At 42.1% G+C, this 25,398-nt stretch overlaps 1 protein-coding gene across 4 annotated transcripts; it reads right to left on the bottom strand.

The window, feature by feature from the left end:
• Positions 1 to 1,670: 1,670 nt before the first annotated feature.
• Positions 1,671 to 24,643, bottom strand: ttyh3a (tweety family member 3a). Of its 4 annotated transcripts, none has more exons than XM_062408334.1 (16): positions 24,328 to 24,643; positions 23,755 to 23,946; positions 20,022 to 20,191; positions 17,954 to 18,065; positions 17,575 to 17,795; positions 16,751 to 16,846; positions 15,669 to 15,741; positions 14,881 to 14,956; positions 11,763 to 11,818; positions 11,018 to 11,110; positions 9,752 to 9,844; positions 8,912 to 9,048; positions 7,393 to 7,563; positions 6,554 to 6,629; positions 5,719 to 5,820; positions 1,671 to 3,701 (listed from the first exon to the last, which is right to left on the bottom strand). In XM_062408334.1, the coding sequence occupies exons 2-15, from the start codon at positions 23,878 to 23,880 to the stop codon at positions 5,740 to 5,742; spliced, it is 1,581 nt and encodes a 526-aa protein (XP_062264318.1). In that variant the 5' UTR covers positions 23,881 to 23,946; positions 24,328 to 24,643; the 3' UTR covers positions 1,671 to 3,701; positions 5,719 to 5,739. The 4 variants fall into 4 exon arrangements, with proteins under 4 accessions (XP_062264318.1, XP_062264317.1, XP_062264320.1 ...); XM_062408333.1 differs by having other exon boundaries at positions 7,393 to 7,566; positions 24,328 to 24,641; XM_062408336.1 differs by lacking the exon at positions 5,719 to 5,820 and having other exon boundaries at positions 24,328 to 24,641.
• Positions 24,644 to 25,398: the final 755 nt, after the last annotated feature.

Genomic DNA, 25,398 nt, shown 5'->3' with positions numbered 1-25,398 from the left:
AAGTTCAGTGAAGCATTTGAAAGCAAAATTAGGAGAGACTAACAAAGCCTGCTCCAAATATGTGAAGACAGATGAGATAAAAAACAGTCTATTCATATCTGACCCCGGCCACCAGGCTTCCTCACGAGAAGTCAGTGTTCGTGGAGACAGCAGCTGCCGCTACGGAGGAAGTTGACAAAGCCAGTCTGGTGGCCCGGTGCTGACACTGACCTCTCGTCTGCTGTCGGCCCGGAGAGGTCACAAACACAAGACTGCTTCTCAGCTCCGCACAGAGGGATCTGCCTGCAGGCCTGCGCTCTGTCAGCATTAAATACCGATTAGAGAAACACAGCTTTCTTCAGAAAATGTCTTCAGTCTCACGGACGCTGGAGGAGGAAGTCATCACAGTCAAACAAAGAGATTTAGAGAATCTTATTATGTGAGTTTTTATCAACAACAAAAAATGAAATAACCGAATTTTGTGTTGAGACCTGAAAGCAAGTAGTTAACCCAACACTGATAGATCTTCACTCTGTTAGCAAACTGTTACTCATCATCACACACTATCCTCCATTTTAGGTCAAGCTTTGAGACACTGGACACATACAAGTCACATATTCACTCTCTCTTAGCTCTGTGTTTGGTCTCCTCCATAAACTGAGGAAACCTCTCCTGGCTTCTCAGTTAGCTGCTTAATGCTGCTTGGTGCTGACTGGTTGGAAATATGTGCTTTTATTTTGAGAAGAGTGAGAATGAATAAAAACAGTAAGGTTGTGGGCCGTACAGGTAAAGAATGAAGCTTGTTATAAAAGCTGTGGAATGGTGAGGGGAGCTGCAGATTTAGGTTGATCATGAACAAGCTCTTTCACGTTGTTACAGTGTTTCCATGCAGTCATTTCATACATTGTAATAATAGAATGAAGATCATAGATGTGAATAATCTTCTGTCTGATCTGGTAAAATAACATATGGATGTCCTGGACCCTGGACTTGTCCAACGATCATGTCTCCTGATGAAGTTTGTCAAAATAAACATCATCTGGAGACACTGCCTTCATAACAGACGGTCAGAAAATCATTCCTGAGAAAAGTTTCTTTTTTTTTATGCAGCTGTGCTCAGGGTTCCTGCCAAGATATGTACAAGACATTTTTAATTCCACGTAAAATCCAATTTTCTTTCAAGTTCATACTCAACAGAAGTGATATCTATAATTGATAGATGGGTGGATGAAAGGTTGGCTACATGAGAGCTAATAACAACTCAGGAACAACTTACTGATCCAACATTACATGAAGGATTATATTTTAAACCTTTGAAAATGAAAATATGAATTATTTATTGAAGTTTTTTTAAGGAAACTGAAATTAATGTTTTTAATACTAAAAAGTTCAGATAACATGTAGACTATAGTTAAAATGGGGTTTACATACAACAAAAGAAATCATCTTTAGCATTTAATTATACTTCACGAACTCCTGCATGAACTAAAAGACATTTTGTTTAAATTGGTTAAAAGCCTTCTAGGCATAATTGTACTATAACACATAGCATGGCTGTGGCTTTATATTATTGCTTCAGACATAGAGCTGAATTTTGGTACGATTCAGTAACAACAGTGACGTTATGCTGCCCCCTAGTGTCTGTTCCTGGTCTTACTGTTAACACAAGGGAATCCAAAGAGCCGGATGTAGACAGTTAAGGTTTGTTTAATTTTAAAACACAGCATTCAAGCTCAGAATCACCACAGGTTTTACATGTACACATTAAAGAGGCAGCAAACAAGCTGTACAAAATAAAAAATTTAAACTGATTACATCCCTAGTGATGAACCGAAATAAAAACTCAATACATTTTGCTTAAACCTATTTACCTTATTCACATTAATGAAGCAACACTTTGTGCTTGCTAAAGATTCTAAAATGAAATTAAAAAAAAATCTATTTGAGCAAATCAAATAGAAACATTAAGCTTTTTTAAAGAAATTAAAAAGATGTCCATTTCAGTAATTTTTTTGTTTTTCTTCATTTTGTAAATGTCCATGACATGTACAACAGCTTTGCCTAACAAACAACAAATAGAATATGACCACTCCGAAAAACACAGGGATTGCATCAGTGTAGTAAAAGTCTTAAATGTAATGAGAAAAAAAAGACAGGCTCGTTTTCCTCGTTGGAGCTGTCATCGTTAAAAACAGGCCTAAAGTAAAAGACATTTAAAAATAAAAATATTCAGAGTTGTGCTTCCTTTGTTGGCACAGTCTCATAAAAAAAATGATCACCTCTTGTACTGGTTACAAAAGCAAATTGAAGAGAAAAGCGAGTTGAAGCATCGGAGGTACAAACATCTCTCGTTCAACGTGTAAAGGATCGTCATGCTTCAACAGGAACAGCTTCTAGTTTATATGCGAGAGCGGAGTCGTGGCAATTCCTTCACAGCATCCACTTCGTTTCTCTACTGTTCGTATAAATGCTAAAACACATTTGTGAGACACTGGATAGACAATGCACAGGAGTTCCTCTTCTTGAGACTTTCTCCCGAAATGTGCATTAAGACTTAATGGAGGGACGACCAGTGAGTAGCTTCCTCTACGGACTCCAGAATGTGTGATTGTGTTTCCAAGCCAGGTCGAGGGAAATTAAGCTTTACAACTTTTGAGAATGACAAGCAGTCTGGTGGAGAGTGGGCACCGCAAAATGATCTTAAGAAGTCTGGAGCACTATTGAAGAAAGACATCACACACTCCCCTGTATTCCAGCACTTCACCATCGTCGGTAAAAAGAGAAAAGAAAGAAATCTAATTCCAGTAGTAGAAAAACTAATTTCATCAAATCCTCTGAGAGCGTCACAGTTCACAGCTTCACGAGTTACAGTGTCGTCACTGCTTTGGAAAAGTGGCTTATAAATGCCACAGGAAATAACAGTGTCCCGAGAAGACAAAAAGACTTGTTGTGTGATCGACGTGCAATACTGCAGGAAAACTGGTCCCCGACGTCGGAGTTAAGACGGAACGCCAAAAAGCAAGCCTGTGTGCATGTACGATAAACAGGAAAATAACGCAAATATCAGATTTGCATTTTAAGATCCACGAAACCTGAGCAACCGAGATGTTGCTCTGTGAATTTAATCTAACTACGCCAGTTTGATATTTTGTTGAATGTGTAATAATGCAAGACACGATATCTACTCCTCAGGCGGGAAGAAAATCCGACGATTCCTCCCGTAATTAAGTGTAAGGCATTTTCCTCCTTCTCCCACCGAGGGAGGGAGGGAGGGGGATACAGTACTTTACAAAAACAACTAATAGTTATCAGTGGTAGTCAGGGAGCACTTCCAGAGTCCTCAACACGGCAAAGCCTTGATAGATTGCGACGCTGTACAATGTCATAATGTAAAGGAAAAGGAAAAGGAGAGTAAACGTCCGTCCAGGCTCCGTCAAATCAGGATGATATCCCAGAAGGATCGTGGAAACTGGAGAGATGAGCTTTGATGTCACGTCCGTCACTTTTCACTTCAACCAATCAGCAAAAGCACATTTGGTTTTCCGTTTCAAGTTGAGTAACGGTGGAGGAAAAACAGGAGGTGGAGCGTCTGAGCGAAAAACAAAACAAAAAAAAAAAAAATGACGCCAGTGCAGAGAGTTCAGTGTGGTCTACTGCGCTGGAGGGTTGTCCGGCTCCGGGCGGCTGTTTGCCAGGTACTTCGCCCGCATGCTGGAGGTGTACTGTGGAGAAGAAACCGGAAATGACACATGGGAGCAAATGAGAATCAAGATTTCACTCTTTATGGCTCAAAATGTGTAGAGAACAGTGGAACACAAAAGGGTAAACGTCAACCCTACAACATACAAAACACATTCTGTGTAGGATTTGACCTGGCACTGGTTTTATAGCCTCTATTTTTTTTTATGTATCTGTTGGAAAAAAGAAACAGAATCTAAACTTTGCAGAGTAAGAAGAAAATCCGTCAGGTAAATCAAACCCCCACAGCTGCAGCGGAGGAACTTATGAATACACAGATTGGGCAAATGCATAACGGAGCACGATTTAACAGATCAGAGAAAATCCTACACAGATGAGCGTCCACACTGAGTCCAGAGAACTGGATTCTACAGGGATCCAAAACCATCAAATACAGAGAGAGAACATCACAGCAACAGCTAAACAGGACGAGGAAAGCAGAGAACAAGGAGTCCAGCTGAATATGTAAAACTCCAACCCGGGTTCCATCTATATCACTTTGTGGTTTCGGTCAACCTTCGTGCACATCGGCAGGGTCGCTCATTCGTTTACATTTAGGATGCACCCATGCATTTGTGGAATACAGGCGACACAAACACAAAAGGGCTGCATTTCAAACTCGTGGGGAAAAACCATGTTGGACTTTTTCATGTGGAATTTATTCTCTCCTGCTAAGATCATCCTTCAGAACCGCTTTATGCTTAGGATGTTAAATATATTCCTCTGAATTTAACAACATCATTGACCTCAGATGTCAGAGTAAACAATGACATGATGCTAATTCTCAACAGTCTCCATCTGTATAAACGGGAGTTTTCAAAGTTGGACACTGCGACTCCTCTCAGATGAAATCCAGACCACCAGGCATCCTCCGAAGTTAAATGTTTCTATTTAGTGAGTTAAAAATACGCTGAAGTAAACAATCTACCCACTTATATGCATATAAATATACTACTACATTTACTCTGTAAATGGAGTTAAAGTTGTCACATAGATTTAAAAGATGGAAGAGATGACGGCCCACAAAAGTGAAGCCAAATCATCTTGATTGCCCCCTGGTGTTTGTCTGCAGTATGACTCACCTCAGTGGATGGGACAGGGACCAAAATAAAAAGTCCAGGTCTAGGTAAAAGTTTTTACAAAGAGGATTTCTGTCTTTTTAGTTCTTAACAACTGATGTATGTTCAAGTTGTTGATTTTAATTATTTATTCGATGAAAAAATTTGTAGCAAATTATTTCCTCCCTGAGTTAAAAATAATAAAATTCAAATCTGAGTGTTCAGAACTAAGAAACAGATTTTTGATGAAATTGTGGATAACTGGTGCTAGCCATAACATTGTATTTGCCTCATGTGCATCACAATCACTGCTGTTGACTGTGATGTTAAACTGATTAAATCAGAGAAACAAACAATACTGAATCTCTCATTGTTTTAGTGCTGCGGTGAACCCCCCCCCCCCCCCCCCCGTTCCTTTGTTTCAGTGGAAGTATCTTTCCCTCAAATCTCCCCCCCTCACAGGAAGGCACGGCTTAGTTAGAAAACTATATTTATAGTTATCTCACCAAATACAGTGCCAGTAAAGACACTGAGGAAAATAAGCAAGAAGAGACGCAACCTGATGACTAATAAACCTTGAAAACTGTCACTTCCAGTGGAATCCTCCCCATTACACATACTCCTAAAAAAGATACGACTTCATAACTTCACGATGACTCCTCCTTGACTCATAGATCACAGTGAGCCACTGGGCAGAATTACAGCATCCCATGATCCTCCCAATACATCTGTGGTGCAAGGGGTGTGGGGAAACATGCAGCCCGGGGCCAATAAACAAAACATCAGGTGAGACACCAGGGGGGACAGGAGTCAGGACAGACGGGGGGAGGGGGAATTCAGGAGCGCCTGGTGAGACCTGAGCAGAGGGTGAGTTAGAGCTGGGGGAGGGGGTTTGGGAGGAGGAGCAGGTCAGCGGGTGGAGGGGGACGGGCATGTTTTGTACCTGTTAGCATAGCAGACGAGGTTACCAAAACGATCTTGAACTCTCCGAAGGCTTTAACTGCCAGCAGTGACCGCTGTTACTGTCGGCGGCAGTCAAATACAACTGTATGGATTCGCAGGAAAAAAAAACAACACGACAAGAAGAGAGTATAGAGATGTAACACCAAGCAGACACACAGACACCAGGGAGAGCAGGATGTCTGGTAGAGGTTCAGGCCAGAGGTTGGGGGCAGGAGGGAGAAACTGAATTTGGCTTGTTGTTTAATTCTCCAACATTATTCCAACATCTGCAAAACTGTGTCAACCTGTCAAAAACAGTTCTTGCACAACATAGAGCGATAGCTGCATAGGATCAAACGCTCTGGACTTGGAAAGATAACACACGGTTCAGCACTTGAACTTTCTTTGCCAACGACGTTGCTGTCTTCAGATTCTCATCAGACAAAGTTCATGTCGACAAATAGTGACTGAGAAAAACCACCAATCATAGGAGGTTGGTCAAACTTTGCTTGATGAAGGTTTGAGTGATCAATTGAGTGAGAACCAGTGAAGAGCAATGTGCACGATTCATGTTCTTTCCAACTTCCAAATCATGGTCACTTTACTGATCCATGAAGGGAAATTCATTTTGGTTTCATGTTTAACACAGAGCTTCTTTTGATATTGTTCATTAAATCCAAATCAAAAAATCTGCATATGCGCTGTTTAGTTCCTCTGGTTCCGTAATTTTTCTGTCCATCCATAAGGGCAGACAGACAGTCCCCGACTAAAAGCTGCCAAACGACCCGGAGGTGCTCCGACAGCCCTCGTGTTTATACAGGGAACACAACACTTACCGTGGGGGGAGGAGACTCTTGTCTAATCAGAGGCGTGTTTTCACAGCGAGAGTTCTGGAAGCTGGCGTTCTGAGCCCTGTTGAATCAAATACACAGCGAGATCAAACAACAACATGCACACAAGCACAGTGTCAAATCCCTACATGTTGATCTACAGATGTGAAACAATATACTGTACATGAAACTCTACACGTCAGATTTCAGCATTCCATGACAGAGGGGAATCCCCCCCCCACCACCACTCTCCCTAACACTGGGCTTTGGGTTTCACAGGCATCACTACTGGTGAGCAACAGCTGAATCTGCAGACAAATGCATCACTTTGTATAGAAAAACTGAGTCTCTCTCTCTCTCTCTCCCGCTCTGTCCGGATGTATTAGCTGAATTTAGTCTGAACCTGAATAACAGGTGTGAAAGGTGCCTCCGACCAAGGTCAAGACCAATGACATCACATTTCAGTCAGGATCAATCTGGTGGTTCGGATCATCTGCAGTGTGAAAACATTGGTTTTCTCTATTCAAACATTTAGTTTAAACTACTTCCCAAAGAACTGATGCAACATTATTTAGTGAGCTCAATAAATTGCAATGTAAAACCAAAACTAACCAGATCAAATGTTAACAATGTAAGATAAGATAAGACGATAAAAAGTTCTTTGTTAGTTCCACAATGGAGAAATTTGCAGCTATTACAAAGACATGATCTTGGCTCAGACTTTCAGGTGCAAAAATGCCTGAAGTTACATATCAGTCTCCTTAAGCAGAACAGAACCACTTCTGCTTTTCTCTTTGTGATCCTCTCTGTTCAAATTCACAGTAGTGTGCAGAGTGGTAACTTACATGTACTCTGTAACAGGTGCGTTGCTGACGGTGTGGGCGGCCGCAGGGATGGAAGTCTCACTGCCATAGCTGCTGCCACAGCTGTACAGGCTGGGCATGTGGACCCGGTACAGGTTATCATGGTTCTGCCTTCCTCCGTGGCTCAGAGACTCATCCTCAATGTCGTCCTCGCTGCTGGAAAAAAAAAGAAGACTTTAATAGCACCACCACCAGAGGGGACCCCTTTGCTTACTGATGGATGACAAAAGTAGAATTCATAATGCCTGGTGGTGACGTTGGTGTGTTTATTCAACGTCAAGTTGTGATTAAGTTTACCCACAGGGAGAGAAAACAGAAGGAATTTGTTGCTGTTTGAAGCAAAGAGGAGGCAACTTTCCACTGACCCTTATGGCACAGAACAAAGTCTGTAAAAATGGACTCATGTAATATGTTCAGTTTCTACAGGAAAATAAAAAGCACTAATTTGTATCAGCACACTAAATACATTTGCTTTCTGTCAGGCAGTGGCCTACTTCTGCAGAAATCATGGGATTCCACCTGCTCTTCACACAATGAGGCTCAATAGTGCGTTTCACATAATAATGTTCAAAACAATGCCACGGGCATCATGGAGCCTGTCTCCCTCTAGTGGAAAGGTCATGCACAGGCTGTTTCCTGCATACCAAACCTATGACATCATAGAATAACATCTTGTGCAGATTACAGCACATTTTCAATTAAATCCGCATATCAGGGGGAAAAACTAAGAAAATATGGAACTGATTATTAATTAATAATACTAATTAAACTAGATAATATATTCAAGCTGTAATGCCAAATAAATTAGCTTGAATGTATCAGTACAAGAGAACAAGCTGAGCAGCAACCACTGAGGAGAACAGGCTGGTAGCGTGAAAGCCTTTGCTTTATAACAGGAAGCTCCGGCTGAGATCAAACCGATCAACATATCCCCCCCCCCCGCCCCCTCCCCATCGTAAGGAGGGATCAGCTAATTATGTGGTGCTGCTGAGCCGACAGCTGTGCTCTCGTCGTAGCCATCCTGAAACCCTTATCAGCCGCTGATAGCACAAAGTAATCATTCTGATTTCACCCCTGTGCTGCTGCTGTGAGCGACACCAGCTCAGACGGTGGTTAGGATAGATTTAGGCCAACACGGCACAATTAGAGGGGATAACAGGAAGTAATCTATTTGAGGAAGCAGCTGGAGCCTTGTGGACTTGTCGCAGTGGTAAACACATACAGGCTTTGAACAGCAAACAAACACAAAAATATTCATGTTTTCTTATCTGTGGAGAGCGTATTTCTCTGTCAGCTTCATTCTCGTACCGTGTAGAAAACAAAAGGGTTCGAGAAGAATGCTGTGAAACCATAATTAATTGATGGGCTTATCCTGTTGAATTATTTCTGACTGTATAAACAGTCCACCACACAAAGTCAGCTTAAAAGCTTTTATGCAGCCTCTTCTGCGGTTGTGGGTTAAAGGGGATTGTGTACCGTATGAGTGCAGTGGATGCCTTACCTCTTGGTGCGCCAGGTGTGAGGCACACTGCAAACAATCGAGCTGAACATGAGAGCAGTGACGAAGGAGAAGAGCACGAGGTAGATGAGGCCTTCCAGTCCGTCGTAACACAGACCTGTCATGGCCTGGACATAGTCCTGAAACAAGCAGTGGCACAGATGACGTTATTGCATCCATACACAGATCAGTGTCATTTGAGCAGGAAAGAGCAAATACTAAAATGCATTAAGAAAGAAAAAGCCAGAGTCGCGGTTTTCCTTTAAACTCAGCATGTGGATTTCAGGGTCTTTAAAATGCATCTGCTGTGATTTCTCATTTAAACTAGGTCAAACCCAATGAGCTCACAGTTGGAAGAGAGTGCAGCTTCACCCCGGTTTGTAAAGCACTACGCTCCACCTTATCATGACAAGGAATCTCCATTCTGCATGCGCTGCACAGCAGAAACACATTTCGTATTCTACTGAAGATACTCCAAATTTTTCAAGAAATAACAAACCCCGGCGTGATGAAAGGGTTGAAAACGGGGCACCATGAAAGAGCCTCAGTTGCACATGTGCACTTGGAATTTGGAAATCCCCGAGGCACAATCCTCCAAAGCACAGCCATGGCCAAGTATTTATCATTCAGCTTGCTTCATAAATGATCCACTGCCGGCATCAGTTGGGACAAAAACTTGCAGACAGGAAGGCAAATGTTATCTATGGTGACAGGTGTTGTCAACTGCACAAGTATGATAGAGCGGCTGACTCATACAACCAACCTTGACTACAAAGGTGTCACAGCAAATCAATCCCCAGGTCCACCCCCCCCCCCCCCCCCAGTCTTGTCCTCCCTGCTCACCATGTGCAGGCTGCGACAGTCCACCAGTGCAGTGAGTTGATGTAGGCTGATCTCCGTGGTGTTCAGTATCCCCTGAATCTCGTCCAAACTTTCCTGAAAGAGAACGAGAAAAAACAAGCTCTATTGAAACGGGCCTTTCTCGAAATGCACTTTCAGATACTCGATGGGGACGACAAAACATAATGACAACACTTGGAGAATGAAAAGCATTCACTTGAACGACAGTTTTACAGTAAAGCCATTTGCAGACATGACAGGTCAGCAGAATGGGGTCCGGAGTTTGCATTTCACGTATGAAGAACGCAGCAGGATAGTCTCCGGTCTGACAGGAAAATTGAGGGGTGGGGTCTTGGTTATACGTGCAGGAAGCAGGACATAATGTACATATTCCACTGCAGAGATAATGTGTTTTCGTGGACAGTCACCAAAAGCTTTCGGATCTCATTGTCTCTCTAAGTTGACATCTTTGTCTGTGTCCTCTACGTGCATGGCATCTCTTTTTCATCTGTATTCTTCTTGTTTTTTTTCATTTTGCATCTGACGTTAGGGGGCTGGCAGGAGAGACAGTCTCACTAACCGTCCCTCTGGATAATTTCAGGGGATTATTCATGTCTGAAAGCAGATTAAATGGCAGTTTCCCACTGCTGCTTATTAAAAGTTTAAACAGTCAAGAATGAGATGACAATTGGGAAAAACTGGAAAACAGAAGCGGGTGAACAGTGGTTAATTCACAGATTATTGACACGTGTTTCTCTGGGATTTGTCTTTCATTATTATTCAACAGCACACGTCAGCTCTAGCGGAAACCAACAGATTTCCATGTGTGATACATATTAATGAGGAGAAATTATGTCTGATTATCTGATAGAAGCGTTTCCACAGCCTCAGCACATTTCTCTGTGTGGGTATGTGAAATATGCCTCTATCTATTCCCAATGTCAGCTCTCATTTGTGCCTCTGTCAACACAGTGCAAGGACCAGCGCTGGACAATACCACAGAGCTGCATTGACAAGGGGCCAGTGAAAGCCTAATGCAGCTAAATGGACATAATGCATGTCCAAGGTGGGCTGTCAGCAGATCTGTATGTGGACAGGTGCGCTTCACTTCTCTGCAGGTCAGTGGTTTGGGCTCATTCACTGGGTTATTCATCACAATGCTAATATAGTGAAGGGACAGCTTGTGGCGTGGAGGTGGGATGGGGTTGCAGAAACCCTGTAATGTGCCATCTCTAGTAGAGTGTATTGATTCTGGGGCTGGAAACATACCTTAGTTTGTTTGTATTCCCCGGTGGCAGAGCGCAGCAACTCGGACACATCATCCTGCATCTCCACTAATGCTTTGTGACTCCCTGAAAGCTTCTGAAATGAAGAATAAATAATAATATAGCAGCGCAGCACATCTCAACACTCTTTCTCATTTTTCATCACTACTAAGGCCCTTCAGGTGCCGGCTCTCTTTGTCGTCAAGTGTAGATCTCGGGGAGGCATGTCGACAGATTAAAGACCGGAGCTGAAAGACTTTGTATATATAGCTTCTTTTTGTGCACTAACAATAGATGCCTCAGCTTCAGCGGCACTCAAAAGTTTTGATTTATTCATGCAGCTTAAAAGATAAAATATAGGTAGTCCATTAAAGTAACATACATATAGTGCAACTCTACTTTAATATAAACATCATTGACATAACAGGCACTTGCTTCAGCACAGACTCAAAGGAAAAGCTGCTCTGCACCAGTTTTCCTTATGGCAGAATGGGAAGTATTGTACCGTCACACAAGGAAAAAAGTCCTTTCTTTGAGGCAATGGAAGTGACTCAATGTGCCCACTTGGGTTCTCATCAGTTAGAAGGTCATCCACCATGCAGTAAATATGTCTGTAATATAGTTTCTACTTAGATTTGAGTATTATAAGCATCATATTGATGTTCAAGCTATTAGCCTGATGTAATCTTATAACTGTAAAATGAGAAAACTGGTTTCACATGTTATATTCTATATGTAATGAAACAAACCTGTTGGAATGGATTGTTCTTTTCCAGATTGCAACTAAGGTAGAATTGCAGGATTTCTGGGAGTGAAAGGACAGTAAGAACAGAACAGAAGGAATTAGCAAAGCCACCTAAAAAACACACGTAAGGCTGCAACTAACAATTGTTTTAAATCAAATAATCTGCTCCATGTTTCGAACAAAAATATTAAAAAGTGACACAAATTCCTATCATTACTTATTAATAAACAAAAGTCCAAACCTTTAAGATATTTCATCTAAAATCATATATAAAAAGACAAGCAGCAAATGGACATCTGGAAAATGTTCCTTAAAAAAATGACTTATCATCAACACCTTTTCCAAGTCATTCCCTGTACAATGTCTGAGTGATTAATGGACCAATCGTTTAGACTCCATTTGAATTAAACACACTACACAAATAACAGCCGAGCTCAGGAGAAGTTATCCTTGTTTTGTTTGTGTGGTCTCATCCACATCCAACTTGTGTTTACAGCTGAGCTGGGGCTGCCTGAAATTCATATGCTAGGGGAACTGGAACTTTAATATACAGTGTTTACAGCCCAAAATAAGAGCAGTGCAACAATATAATGCTGTTCGTTCATAGTTTTATGATCAATTCTAAAACAGTGAGTCATACGTGCTCACTGGTGTATCATTTACGAACAGAACATGACCAGACATTTCATCACCTCTGAGTCGAATTCTTTTTTCCACATTCAGCAGTTATTGAGCAACATTATTATTCATTAAGAGTCAACTAGCTGCTTCCTTTGTCTGAGTAGCCAGTGTAAGTCAGTAAGTGAAATTATGATCTGAAACTAACTAGAAAGCTCTGTAAAGCTGAGGGGGAGCTGCAGATTCGGGGCATAATTGTCTGTTTATTGCTATAATAAGAAAACATAATTATGTAAATGAATTCTGCACTGTGCTTCAGCTATTTATGTTGTGTTCTAGGAAAGAGGCCAAGAGAAGTGTTCCCATTTTATTTTCTACTGCTTGTCGTGATGCCTGCTGCAGCGTCAGAGCATGACTGCTACGGCAGCTGTGCACCCGCTGAGCTAATCCTGAGCTCGGAGGGGAATGTTCCAAGAAAATAAAAGTTCAAAAGGTGCTGTAACAGTATGAATGAATTAATGGGTTTTTCGCAGGGACAGCAGGACATGCAGCAATGGAGAGGCTCAGGCGTAACTCTCACTTACTGCACCAAGCCTCCTGTGAAACACCACAAGGAGCGGTTACGTCATCTCTGGAGGAATTGTTAAATAGCAACAAGACCAAACGTGTGTGCTGTTCAAAGTGAACTAGAAACCAAAGCAAGGCTTCTGGACTTTCACACGCTAATACTGTCCTCTTAAAGTATTTCTCCTAAAACACAGCAGTGTGTAGGAGTTGATGAGCAATCATTTATATGTGTGACTAAAAAGCTGTACAGTAGTATCCTCACACACACACACACAACTGCTGTATCAGGAGCTTGTTTCCCACACAGCTGAGCATGAGAGGAGAATTTCCGGTGCAGGAAAGTACATATAAAGCCAGCTGCTGTCGGTCCAGCTCTTATAAGTCCGCCCACACATGTTAATGTCAGGAAAAGCAGATTTCCTGGAGTCTGACTTCCGGTAAAGGAAGGATGGCGTCAATTCTATACATTTTTGCTACTGTTCCCTGAAGCAGAAAATTCAGAATGTGATCTGCTTATGACTAGGGGATGAAACCACAAGACTCCAGCTACAGGGCAGTGAACAAGACCAGGGATTGTTATTTCAGCCATGGCCATGATCTTGCTTATTGGACAGAGATTTCGCCGCACATTATCTCAGCAGGTTAAATGTTTGGTCTGTATTAAAGATCAAAAACTAAATCTGGTTCTGGTCCCTGGAACGTCATATAAATCGCTCGGAGAATTTCGTTATCAAAAGGTTTTTTCGAAGAAAAAGGAACTGCTGGCACCAAATGTCAACTAAACTGAAAAAGCACATTTAGAGAAAGACCGGCATCTCAATAAAGACTTCAATATAGTTGATGTAAAGTAATGATTTTTTTTAATTTAGGTTCCATGTCTTGGTAAATAGCTGCATCATGCAGCTTAAGACTTTCAGAAACAACCCCAGGGGAAAAATAAAAAAAGAGTGATTCTCACTCTGTTTTTGTTTGTTGAGACCATGTTTCTTATACACAAAGAGGAGAAGTGAGCTTAATGAAATCAGATGTTAATGAGGGTTGTTGAAATGGTGCATGTTCCAAGAAAATGTCAGAGAAAGCAAAACATTCAGTATAGTAACCATCTGTGCCATCAGATGTGCCTGGTTCTTTTTCAGACTTTTTATGTGCAGACATTAGGGTTATTTTTTGTCTGCAAAAGTAAAATGTGCGGATCTTAATGAACTGGTAGAATCTTTATTACAGTCTTAATTCATACATTGAACTAAATAAAGATTTATTTGAATTGCTTACTAGTTAACATGTGCTTCAGAGGGGAACAAGCATACCACTGCATGAAGCAGCCCCAGGGCAGAAGTTGTAATTTCTGCTGAATAATACACTGCATGGAATGATTGGTGCTCATGAATCAGAGGATTTACAGCTGTAACCTGACTTCTGCCCACAAGGTTGGATTGTGCACTCAGAACTCACCATATCTCAGCAGAAGTGGAGTAAAGGACAAATTCAGACAAAGATGTGCGATTTTTTCCATTAACTGAAGAGGGATGTAGGGAATTTACTGTCTGTGATCCTCCCCTCTGCTGCTGTCATCTCCCTAATACACTCTATTTCACACACACAAGACCGGGGCACAATGTTTTCCCTCTTACTCGCATCCCATCATGGGACAGATTGGAAAATTACTAAAATGAGACGCCACAGAGAGGCTCCTATTCTGTTTAAAGGGGCAGCCTATTGCTCTCTTAACCCTGCTGCAGTAAATCTTCAGGCTCTTTATGGGCTGCGGACAAGACGTAGCCCCACTCTTTACAACGATGTCGTCTCAATGCTGCACAATAACAACCTCTACAATTAGAGAGGAGAAATATTCATCGTTTGAAGAGCTGACTGAATCGATTTTAAAACCATCTCTTTACAGCACAACCATGAACGCCACTTATGTTTGTTATTCATACCTTTATTGACGACTCCGTACTGGTCGGCCACTTTTGTGACATACGTGTCAGGAGCAACACAGAAGTCACTCGAGGTCTAGGAAAACAAAGACAGTTCTTACTTCACGTTTACAACAACAAAGTGAAACTACATCACAGACACAATAAACTCACTGTCATTTTTGATGTAATCTTAGGAAACGTTCACAGCTTTAATAACTGTTTTATCTGTGTGACAGGTCGACTGTGTCTCAACTAAACTAAGCTCATCTGAATGTGAGGTGTGATTCATCTTCAAAGGAGGAAAATCCTCCACATGAAAATGTATTGTTAATTCATACAAAATGTTCTTGCTCCTGGGGAATAAACAGAAAAATGCCTGTTTGAATAAACAATAAATAAACATTATGCAAATCACATGGATTTATGCTGCTGTAGTCCAAGAACAAAGGCTGCAATGTTAGTGCTACAGAACTAATTCGACTAGTTGTGATCACAGGTTTTCATCACCATCAATAGACTTGAGTCACAAAAAAGATCCCCCCTGACCATAAAACAATGTGTTAAGTAAACACTAATGGGTAAATACTACAAATAAAGGGGTTTTAACAATAACAGGCTCTGACTTACATCATGAGGGTATTTCAGTGCATATTTTAGACGTGTCTACACTGCTCAACTAATTAAGTGGAAAACAATTCCCCTCCAAGGCCAAATGTTGTAATCATTGGCTTTGTTCTCCAATCATCTGCAATGAACTGTGCAGTTCTACCTTGGAAACAGCATTACGCTTGGATGGGGACACTTACCGCAGAGACGGCTAATTCCATCCCCAAGGAGACCCAGCTGATAACCAGAGCCACTACGCCGAACAAGCACACCCTGGGGAGACCGAGAGGAGGTTTGAAGTGTAAGCATCTTTAACATTGTCGGCTATATGTACATCAGCAATCAAATACGCTGTGGAAGGAGATACGGTTAAGCTAATTAAGGTGGGTTCAGTGTAGTCTTTTATATTAGACTACTGATTCATTGAAAGTAAAAACACTGACTTAAGATCCATCAATGAATATCCATCGATTTATTGATAAGTTAATACATTTTCTGTTAATTGACTAGACGATTTAAAAAAACTGTGATGTTTACACTATTTTCTAAATTCCTTTGGACCAATCAATTCATCCATTTATTGAGGTAAATAATGATGCTGATTAAACAATTTTGGAAATAATTGTCAATCTACAGGGAGAACAGGAGGAGAGGTATGGATAGAAGCTGTGTAGTCTCATAGAGAGACTTACATTAATTGTGTAAAGTTAAATGCAGTTAAATACTGATGTGCTGGAAAACAATGGGACTGGGGAATACAAGAAAACAACTGATTCCACCACAGCTGAAAACAAGATTAACCTATGCTGAAAATAAAAAGTAAATGAAAGATGTTATTACTGCATGTGTAGCAATTTAACTGTGTTTACTTATTGCCATAGAGAAGCTTTTTTGACATTAAAGGAGAAAACTCATTGGAAATGCATGTGACTATAGGATGGGTTAATAGTAATATAATTTTGGAAGCCCTTTACTGAAATAAATAATAAACAATTACTAATAAAATCACGTAAAACCTGTGCAATTATGCACAAATTGTCCTTAAATAAAAAAAAACTACTGAAATGAGCACAATGTGAAGCTGGTTCCTAAATGAATTGTGGTCTGGGCTGGTATTTTACAGGGCATGAATTCATACTGACTAAACTGTAATGACAAGGTGGCTTTGATGGATGGGGGGGGGGGGAGCAATTGCCATTGACAAGAGCTAAAATAATTTCCCAGGACAGGATCATTTTTCACTTCATATCTCCTGTGGCCGTGATCTTGTGATTCGACTCACCCTATAAGCGTTCCCTTGGAGTTGCGAATGAGGCCAAACAGCACCAGGAGGCAGATGAGGACGTCGAACAGTAGCAGGCTTATGTAGCCCAGCCACCTGTGAAGACAAATGTCATTAACAACGCATGGCTGAGAGCAGCACAGCTAAACATCTCTCAACAGAGCATCATCTTGTTTAATGTCGTTCAAAACAGAGTCAGCGTTTTACACCACAAAAAGTTTTTTGCTGTGTTGATGCATTACATTAAGATAACACATCATTGATCCCCAAGAAAAAATGCTCAGATTCATTTGGAGAGTTGCCTCAATTTTGCATTCATAAAGTTCATCTCATGTCATTTCCACTTTGAATATCTGCCTAAGCCAGTTGCAAATGTATAGTTGTAAGTGTACATGTCAACAAACTCGATAGAGCCCAGAGGGACTGCCACATCATCGTCTTCAACATTTTCTAACAAACTGGGACCCTTAGACTTAAGAGTCTTTGCTCGTCTCTTCTCCCCACATCGGATTCACTCCTACATCATAATGCAGATACATTAACCCACAGAGCAGCGTCAGACGCCACAGTCTCACCAGGGAAAAGACAGACTAATAACAACATATGCAAGATGAGTGGGGGCCACTGTCTATGCAGGGATGTGAATTATTAAAGGAGCATGTGTCTCCATAGAAAAATTAACGAAGAGATGAAGCATGCTCTGTATTCAATGCTCATATGATTATTATCAATGCTGCTGTTGCTACTACTCCCAATGCAAGAGCTAGATACAAGTTTGTTGTTCTAATGTGCAGGACCCTCTTTGTTCACTATGACAGACCTACCTGTACCAATCATACAGCTCAATGTTGACGGCCAGCTCCTCCAGGGAGATGTTACTGTTGTCCCAGAAGGGAATCTCCACCATCTGTTTCACCAGCTCGTCCAGCTGGCCTTGTAGCTTTTGGACGATGGACAGGTAGTCCGCGTGCCCCGCATACTGGCCCTCAAGCTGTTGCAGGTTGTCTTCTACGGTTTGGTTCAATGAGGATGTACTGTCATGTACCTATAATCATCACGCACAAAGAAACATTGCGATTTAGCACAGAGAGGAAAAGGGGATTCACTACAGAGCTTCTTTGGTAGAGGAAACCAGTACCGCTCATGGCAGTGGGATGATGAATTATTAAACACGCTGGTATAATTTGTGCCATCGGGCCTTACCAGCTTCTGCACTCCGACGATTGTGCGGTTAGCGTGGCGCAGGGAATACGTCACCCGATTCACTCCATCACAAGTCTCGCCGTTCCCATAGAAACCGACAGCAATGCCAGCGCTGAGGGGGAGACAAAAGGAAGGGAGGGGGAGAGAGGGTGGTGAGGAGGAGGGATTAGCTAAAAAGGACACAGAGCGGAGACAGAGATGAGAGCGAGCGAGGGGGACAGCGAGGCGGCCAGCGAAGCGTGTGAACTCTACATTAACCCTGTCGGCGCAGACCCCAGTCAACAGGCTCCATTCAGCTGCAGCAGAAAGACTCCATACAGAACCATGGAAACACAGAGGAATGGACCAGCTATGCCCCAAACCCCGCACTACGGCTGACAAAGGCTGCACTGAGGCAGGAGATCAGCTCCCATTTGCACAGACAGGCCTCAGGTTGCAGGAAAACAGTTCTGGCGAATGCACAGGAAACAGTTTATATAGGTATATCAACATGAAAAATATTTGCACAACACTATAACAATTGTGACAGTTTATTTGCCGCTATTCACAGTAATCTTGCTTGGTGTCTGAAAATAAACTCCCTTTCTGTGCTCTGGGAAACAATTTGAAGACAGAAGGCTCAGTGACGATCTCCCTTCCTGTTGTGCAGCTGTTGGTCTCTTTTGCTATGGTCCATCTGAGGCCAGAGTGGATTCTATCAAGTGGGCCGATGATAAGTGAATCATTCCAACAGCGTTCAGCCAGCCATCAGTGGGTTTCCCCTTCCTGGACGGCTGCTAATCTCTTCCTCTCTCACACTCTGCAGTGCGAAGAACAGGAGCAGGGTCACAACCAAAATAAAAACAAAGCTCCCTGCTGAGAAGTGAACTTGTGGAAACTGCACCGCTCATTCTATATGGTAGAAAATTAAAACAACAGAGATAATCCTAATATCTCTTAAAGAGGTGCAGAGCTTTGACACTGTCAAAGAACAAAAGCAAAACAGACTTGTCTGATCTATCAAACTTCGTTTTACGAAGAAACATTTGTGCGTGGGTACGAGTGTACACAGACACACACACACTCTGAGATACAAAGATTGCGATGCAGCTCTTGTACTCATCAGGTCCCTGAGCTCTTTGTGCTTCTCTGAATCACCCGTGATGGCTCTCCGGTGGCCCATCAACAGGAAGAGGAAAACAGGAAGCAAATGCAGTGTCCAAGGAGAGAAAGCATGTCCAGATGGTTCAGTTCTCAAAATACCGTCTGATGTGGTCATAATTACATCGTCAGCAGAAGCTGTTTTACTGAATGTTATTTCATTTGACCTTAGATCTTCTTTTGTGGTGGAACTTTGTCTTTTTCCTACTTCTTATGTGGTGTTTTTATGTAATAAAACAGAAGACACTGAACATAATCACAAGCGTTGGTTGGTTTTCTGTGTCTTGAGGATACAGAGCGGCAGGCTGTTGTCAGGCTGGTTGTCTCTGAATCTGTAGCTTTTTGCAGCTGACCACAAAATGTATACACTTGGCAAAGATTGTCAGTCGGCGGCGGATGCCCTGCCTCTTCCTGTATCTTTGTCTGTGGGTGTGTGAATGCAAAGTAGCAGTCACAAACAAAGACAACTGATGAATGCCATTCGCAGAAAATGCAGACATTATGAGATCTGGTTGCCTTCTTCTCTTCTTGTCTAGCTCTCCTCGCCTGCCCCTCCGCTGTTAAATCCAAACACTCATCAGGATATGCAGACTCTGAAAACGGCACCATATTTAGAGATGGTAGCTAGGGGCGGCTTTGACTCAGGAGGTAGGGCAGGTCATCCACTGACCACAAGGTCGTCGGTTAAATCCCTGGCTAATCCATTCTGAGTACAAGATTGCCGCCGTGTGAGAGAGACTGTATTTGCCCTGCATGGACGGGAAAGTGAATGTGGTAATTTTTAAATACAGATCATTGACCATCTTAGATTTTTTTCCATTTCAGGATTAAAAGAATTATGACCCTCTGTTAAATTAACAACATAAACAACTGTGTTTGAGGACCAAAATCACACTCCTCCGCAGTGTCATTCCACAGTTCCACTCACCTGCAGACAAGTGTTGCGATGATGACACACCAGGCCGTGCAGCAGCAGTCAGCCTTGGGCTGCTCAACATTTCTGTTTCGCCGGCAGCACAGCCAGATGGAGTAGAAGAGCAGGAACAGGAGGTCCAGGGCCAGACAGGCGAGCGCCACACCTCCCAATAACAGGATGGACTGATGGGACAGAAGAAGAGCATGATGGAAAACTCACTCCCAATACTACTTTCACGTCAATAACGGTGAGGTTAATGGTCTCCACAAGTTTCCCACAGAGAATCATCACACAATTAGCTTGAAGGACTGAAACATGTTGCCTCACGTGCATAACATTTGTCTTCTTTGCTGTGGGAGACTTTATTAATGTGTGTGCATCTGTTACGGCCATAACAGCATCACAAACTTTAATAATAAATACTGTGCAACAAAGGCTTACAACAGTTGTCTTACCTATTATCCTAAATAAAACTGAAGTTATGTTATGTATGCAAGTACCGAGGAACACACACTATAATTGGAAGAACAAAGTTATATTGGATAAGATTTAATCATTCCCTGGGATATTAAAAGATAAAGGCGGCTTTTGATTTTGAAGGAGTACAAAAGTGGTATAGAAGAGCCTGTTCATTTAAGCCAAAATAAATACAATGATAATAGTGGACTTGATCTAGAAACAACGGAAAATAACCACAAAGGCTTCTTTTAAGTGAACCAGGATTACAAAGCACTGGGTGCAAAAATTAAAGAGACGAGTGCTCCCAGAAAACCAGACTGGTACACAAAACGTTTTCTTCATCACTCAACACACTGGTTATAATTTTCAAAGCGAGCACTAGAGAAATATACAGGGAAAGTTGCACCTCTCAGCCAACAGCAGCTCTTCCTATGTAGGTCACACAGAGGGGTGTGTTCACTGTAAACTCCTGAGGATTCTGGGCTGGTGCAGTTTCCCATCCTGCCACTTTTGTTTTGGGAAGAATCTATTGTTTCTCTCTGTGTTTGATTTCATCTCAACAAAGTTTATATAACACAATGACTATGATTCAAAACTTGTATTATGTCTGCTTGAACTGGGATGATCTGATTGGTTAGTACGATTTCTATGTCGAGTGGCGAAGGCACCTGGGGCAGTGGTTTGACAACCTGGTTATTGTCAGTGAACAAATGAAGAAGAGCCTAAACTCTGGGTCACGCCATATTTTCCGGATGCCAATCTTGTTTACCGTTGACATTGATCTAGACCACACAGGTTGTTCTGCTTGGGTCAGCTGAAAAGGGTTCACTGAGTGCAACAGCACCACAGGAGGAAGAGCTTGTACTCCTATTCCATGTTCCTTCTGGTGCATCACTTCCACACATCATCTCTGCATCATAATGACAGAGCGCTGTAGCGAGCACCGCTCACGGTTCAGCCATCTGGACATGTCGAGACTTCCCCTGAAGCCTCAGTGAGAGCACTGCCTCGACAATAATAAACAGCTTGTCATTGCAGTTGGCTGATAATTATGGTTTATTGAGGCAGCCTAATGATGACCTCTTTCTATGTTGCGATAAATGTGTCAAGGATGTGAGACAATGCCCTTTATTGCCTGGATTAGTGGCTTGTCATTACACAATGTGCAATATGGTTTAATCTAATGCATTCAGATGGTTTAATCTGATGCATTCAGTTTCCTGTGAATAACCACATTTTAACAGTGGTGTTGTTTGTATTCAGCTTGTGTACACCACACACAGACACACACGTCAATGAACCCTTCATGTGTTCTAAAAGGAAAAGGCTCCCAATCATAGGCAACAGCAAGCAGATACAATGATGTTTTTTTCAGCAAATAGACTCCACTTTAAACATCACGTTAAGAATAGAGTTCATTAAAATGCTCATTTTGTTTTGAACAGCCCCCATCTGTGCAAGCATCAACTAAATAGTGAATCAATTAAATAAAGGACTCTATACTTTTATCGATGCAATCAGAAATGTGTTTTAAAAGCTTATACACACACAACTGTCTATATATGCACCATACATGACCACAGCTTAAGACCGTGAATGTTCTTCTTCCTCAGCATTTCTCATGAACTGACGGGTTTCACTTCTGGTTTTTCTGAGTCACGAAAGGGGAACAGCGTCGGAACTTGCTCAAACTGAAAGAAAAAAACTCTCTGGCAGTTTTTCAACTTCTGTTAAAAGCCTCCCTCAATCTAGCCTGATTCACCCTGCCCTCAGCAGTCTATCCAAAAAAAACACATTGACCTCTCTTCCTCAAGAGTCTTTAAAAAAAACCTCAACACCATGACAGGATTTGGCAATGACATGTTTCAAAAAAAGAACAGCACACACATGTTCATTAGTAAATACACTTAAGATAATAATTAATTTAGGATTGGACAATGTTGGTACATCATAAGCTCTTCAGTATGAGCATGACAAACAAAAAACGCCCCACCTTACCAGAGAAGGGCTTAAGTTTAACTGAACAATTGATTCAGCTGTTTCAACAGAATTTAAGTAGTATTTCGCGACTTCTATATGACATGGCTTTAACAGTTGTTAAATGATTTATTTGGGCATTAAACCAAATAGATGGAAATTATATCTTATCCTAATGCTGACAGATATTAGAATTTTCGTTTGCATACACAATCTCTGAACTGAGAGGCGTAAAGTGCAAACCAACCGCAGCTTCACAGAAACACACTGCGTCAGGATAAGTGAGGGCTACACACATGGAAAAAAAAACAATCAATGGGTGAGTCTGTGTCAATCATCACACTTCAGCACCATTTCAGGTCTGAATGGAATTTGGCAAGCTGATTTGGTCATTTAAGTTATCTATGACACCGAAATACATATGGGCTAACAGAGTTTTCTTTCATATTTGCGACAACATGCTGTTAAGATAAATATGGAGCTGGAAAATAGCTTCAAAATGATATGAGAACCATTGACTTCAAGGATGATATGGCCAGTCACATTCAATTCCCCCCCAAAAGGTTCAAACTCCCTTAGCCAATGTCCCTTAATCAGGATCAGAGACACATTCTTATTTCAGTTCAATGGTTTCTCATATGACCGAATCAACAAGGCAAATGTCATCAACATCTGTGACGGAGCAGCCCAGAAGTGGGATGATCTGACACGGAAACTAACCCACAGCAATAAGCAAACCAAAAATCATTTGACCTAAATTCAGAGACTCTCGTTAATATTAACCATGTGGGCAACTGCACCCTGAGCTCCCCTCCCCCCAGCCTTAGCTGCTCTCCAAGCTATGTAGTCGCCTTAACACCAGTTTAACCACTTTAATCTGAGGACATAAGGCAGTATATGTTTTTGTTAATGGAAAGGCACTTAAGAGTCTAAAAGCTCAGTATGTGGTATAAGAAAATCTGCTTATTGACTGAATGCATCTTAAGGAAAATAGCAGGTCACAACTTGGCTCCCGCTGCACAGTGGCAGCTGACTGGCCTGTGGCAGAGGTCAGGACACGGAGAGAACAGCCCCACACAGATGGTCTCATGGATCAAGAGGTGAAGGAGGACAACAGGTGGGACCAGGTCATGGCCTCACGGAGAAAAATGATCATGGCACCCACACCCACAAACCCTGCACCTTAAGGTGCCCAGTGACACTGACATAACGAAACAAACAGTAATTCAAAGCAATAACGGTGGGTGTGTGTGTCTGCAGGCTCCCTGGGAACCACAGCATCTAGGACGGGCCGCTGGGGTCAGCTTACCTGTTGATATGTCCAGTCTTCTGGTTGGAAGTCGCCGCTGGTTTGCTCGAACCTGAGGTTGAAATGTGGAAGCCTGTGGAGCAGTTTCACCCACCATGGCGGAGAGTAGCTGACCACTGCAGCCATGACGAGGGAGTGTCAGCGAGAGGTTACAAGCAAAGGATGCGGGAGAGTCCACCTCATGCAGTCTATCTGCATCCGGGATGAAAAGAGGACAACATAATCATTAGAGCACAATAAACTAGCACGAGGTAAAACAAACAACGTACAAATCTGGGGTGTTTTCTTAAAGAAGTGACAATTAATAAACTATACAACTAAATTGCAACAAATACCCCAAGTAAAAGCTGCATAACTGGTTGCTAACATGACACCAGCTAGTAGTTAGCTCTAAACCCAGCGACCCGAGGCTTAGCCAAGCTAGTTAGCTTGTTAACCAGTGAACTTGATGTAGAGATGTGTCGCTACCAGTAAGGACGTTGCTGTAATATTAACCTTGAAACACTTTACTGCCGGGCTCCATTTGAGATGTGGTTAAATAAATATACCGACATTAAAGCCGGTTACACGTACCGGGGTGTAGTTAGCATTAACTCCGCTAACGTTAGCCTGTGTAGCCGCTGGTTAGTTGTGTCCGCCGCGGCTCGTACAAGCAGAAGTCTCTTTTGTTCCTCTTGACATTCTGCAGCGCTCTCTGAGGTTTGTTTACGTTTACATCCTGTTTGGAGTTTCTTTGTTTGTTAGCCGGTGATCCCTCAGTTCGCGTGCTGCAGTCCCGGTCCACGTCCGCAGCTCAAAGACGCCGCTCCGAGTTAAACCCTCATCCAGATCCAAGTGCAGCGCAGGGAGACTGTGGAGCCAACGGGGCGACGGCGGCTGCTCACGACGTTTAGCCCGCAGGCAGTGAGCTCTGCCCGGCCTCCCTCAGCCCACCTCACCGGCACATACACAGCACGGCAGCGCCACCTAGAGGCGCCCCAGAGATTGCAAGCCAGCTATGAAAATGTTGCTGTTGTCCTTTCGACTGTAAAAAATAAGTGGTGAACATATACTGGATTAACCCGAGGGGCCATTTTATGACCCCTTACTAAACATGGACCTTAATTATCTCAGGGCACATATATAAACTAACCAGTACGCTGCTGCTGGTTGATAGGTTATGATGAACTAATGGTGGTAAACTGGATTTCTGTAGCATCTTTCAAAACAGTTGCAAAGTTATTCACAGTAAGCAAGACAACAATCAAAAACTAAATGTGAACAGCAGGAGGTAACATAAGGCAGGATTAAATACTTAAATAGCCCTGAGGATAAAAATGGATGTTCAGAGCTCAGTTAATACATCCCCATAGATAGATAGATAGATAGATAGACAGATAGATAGATAGATAGATAGATAGAAGATTAAAGTTATTAAAATTAATTAATCTAATAAATCAACATGTTTAATAATTGTTTGGTTCATCTTCAAAAGCAAAAACTGCCAAATTTTCTCTGGTACCAGTATTTTAAAAATGAACAGTTGCTAGTTTGTCGAGTGATAAAGCTGTTGGGTTTTTTGAAAACAACTATGAATAATTAGACGATGTGGGTTCAGTTCAGTGATTAATTATGGGCTTTTATTTTGTAAAAAAACAAACAGAC

Source organism: Platichthys flesus, chromosome 16 (assembly GCF_949316205.1).
Source record: "Platichthys flesus chromosome 16, fPlaFle2.1, whole genome shotgun sequence".
Classification (NCBI taxonomy): Eukaryota; Metazoa; Chordata; class Actinopteri; order Pleuronectiformes; family Pleuronectidae; genus Platichthys; species Platichthys flesus.
The sequence above is the reverse complement of the archived record's forward strand: the minus strand, read 5'-3'. Positions and strand labels throughout refer to the sequence as shown.

What these genes read in the sequence shown, in the direction of transcription:
- ttyh3a (XM_062408333.1), bottom strand. Translation starts at nt 23,880, where the DNA reads ATGGCTGCAGTGGTCAGCTACTCTCCGCCATGGTGGGTGAAACTGCTC. An exon ending in GTACGGAGTCGTCAATAAAG is followed by an intron (nt 11,819 to 14,880) that starts GTATGAATAACA and finishes TTTCACTCCCAG; the next exon opens with AAATCCTGCAATTCTACCTT. An exon ending in AAGAGTCTCCTCCCCCCACG is followed by an intron (nt 5,821 to 6,553) that starts GTAAGTGTTGTG and finishes GAATCCATACAG; the next exon opens with TTGTATTTGACTGCCGCCGA.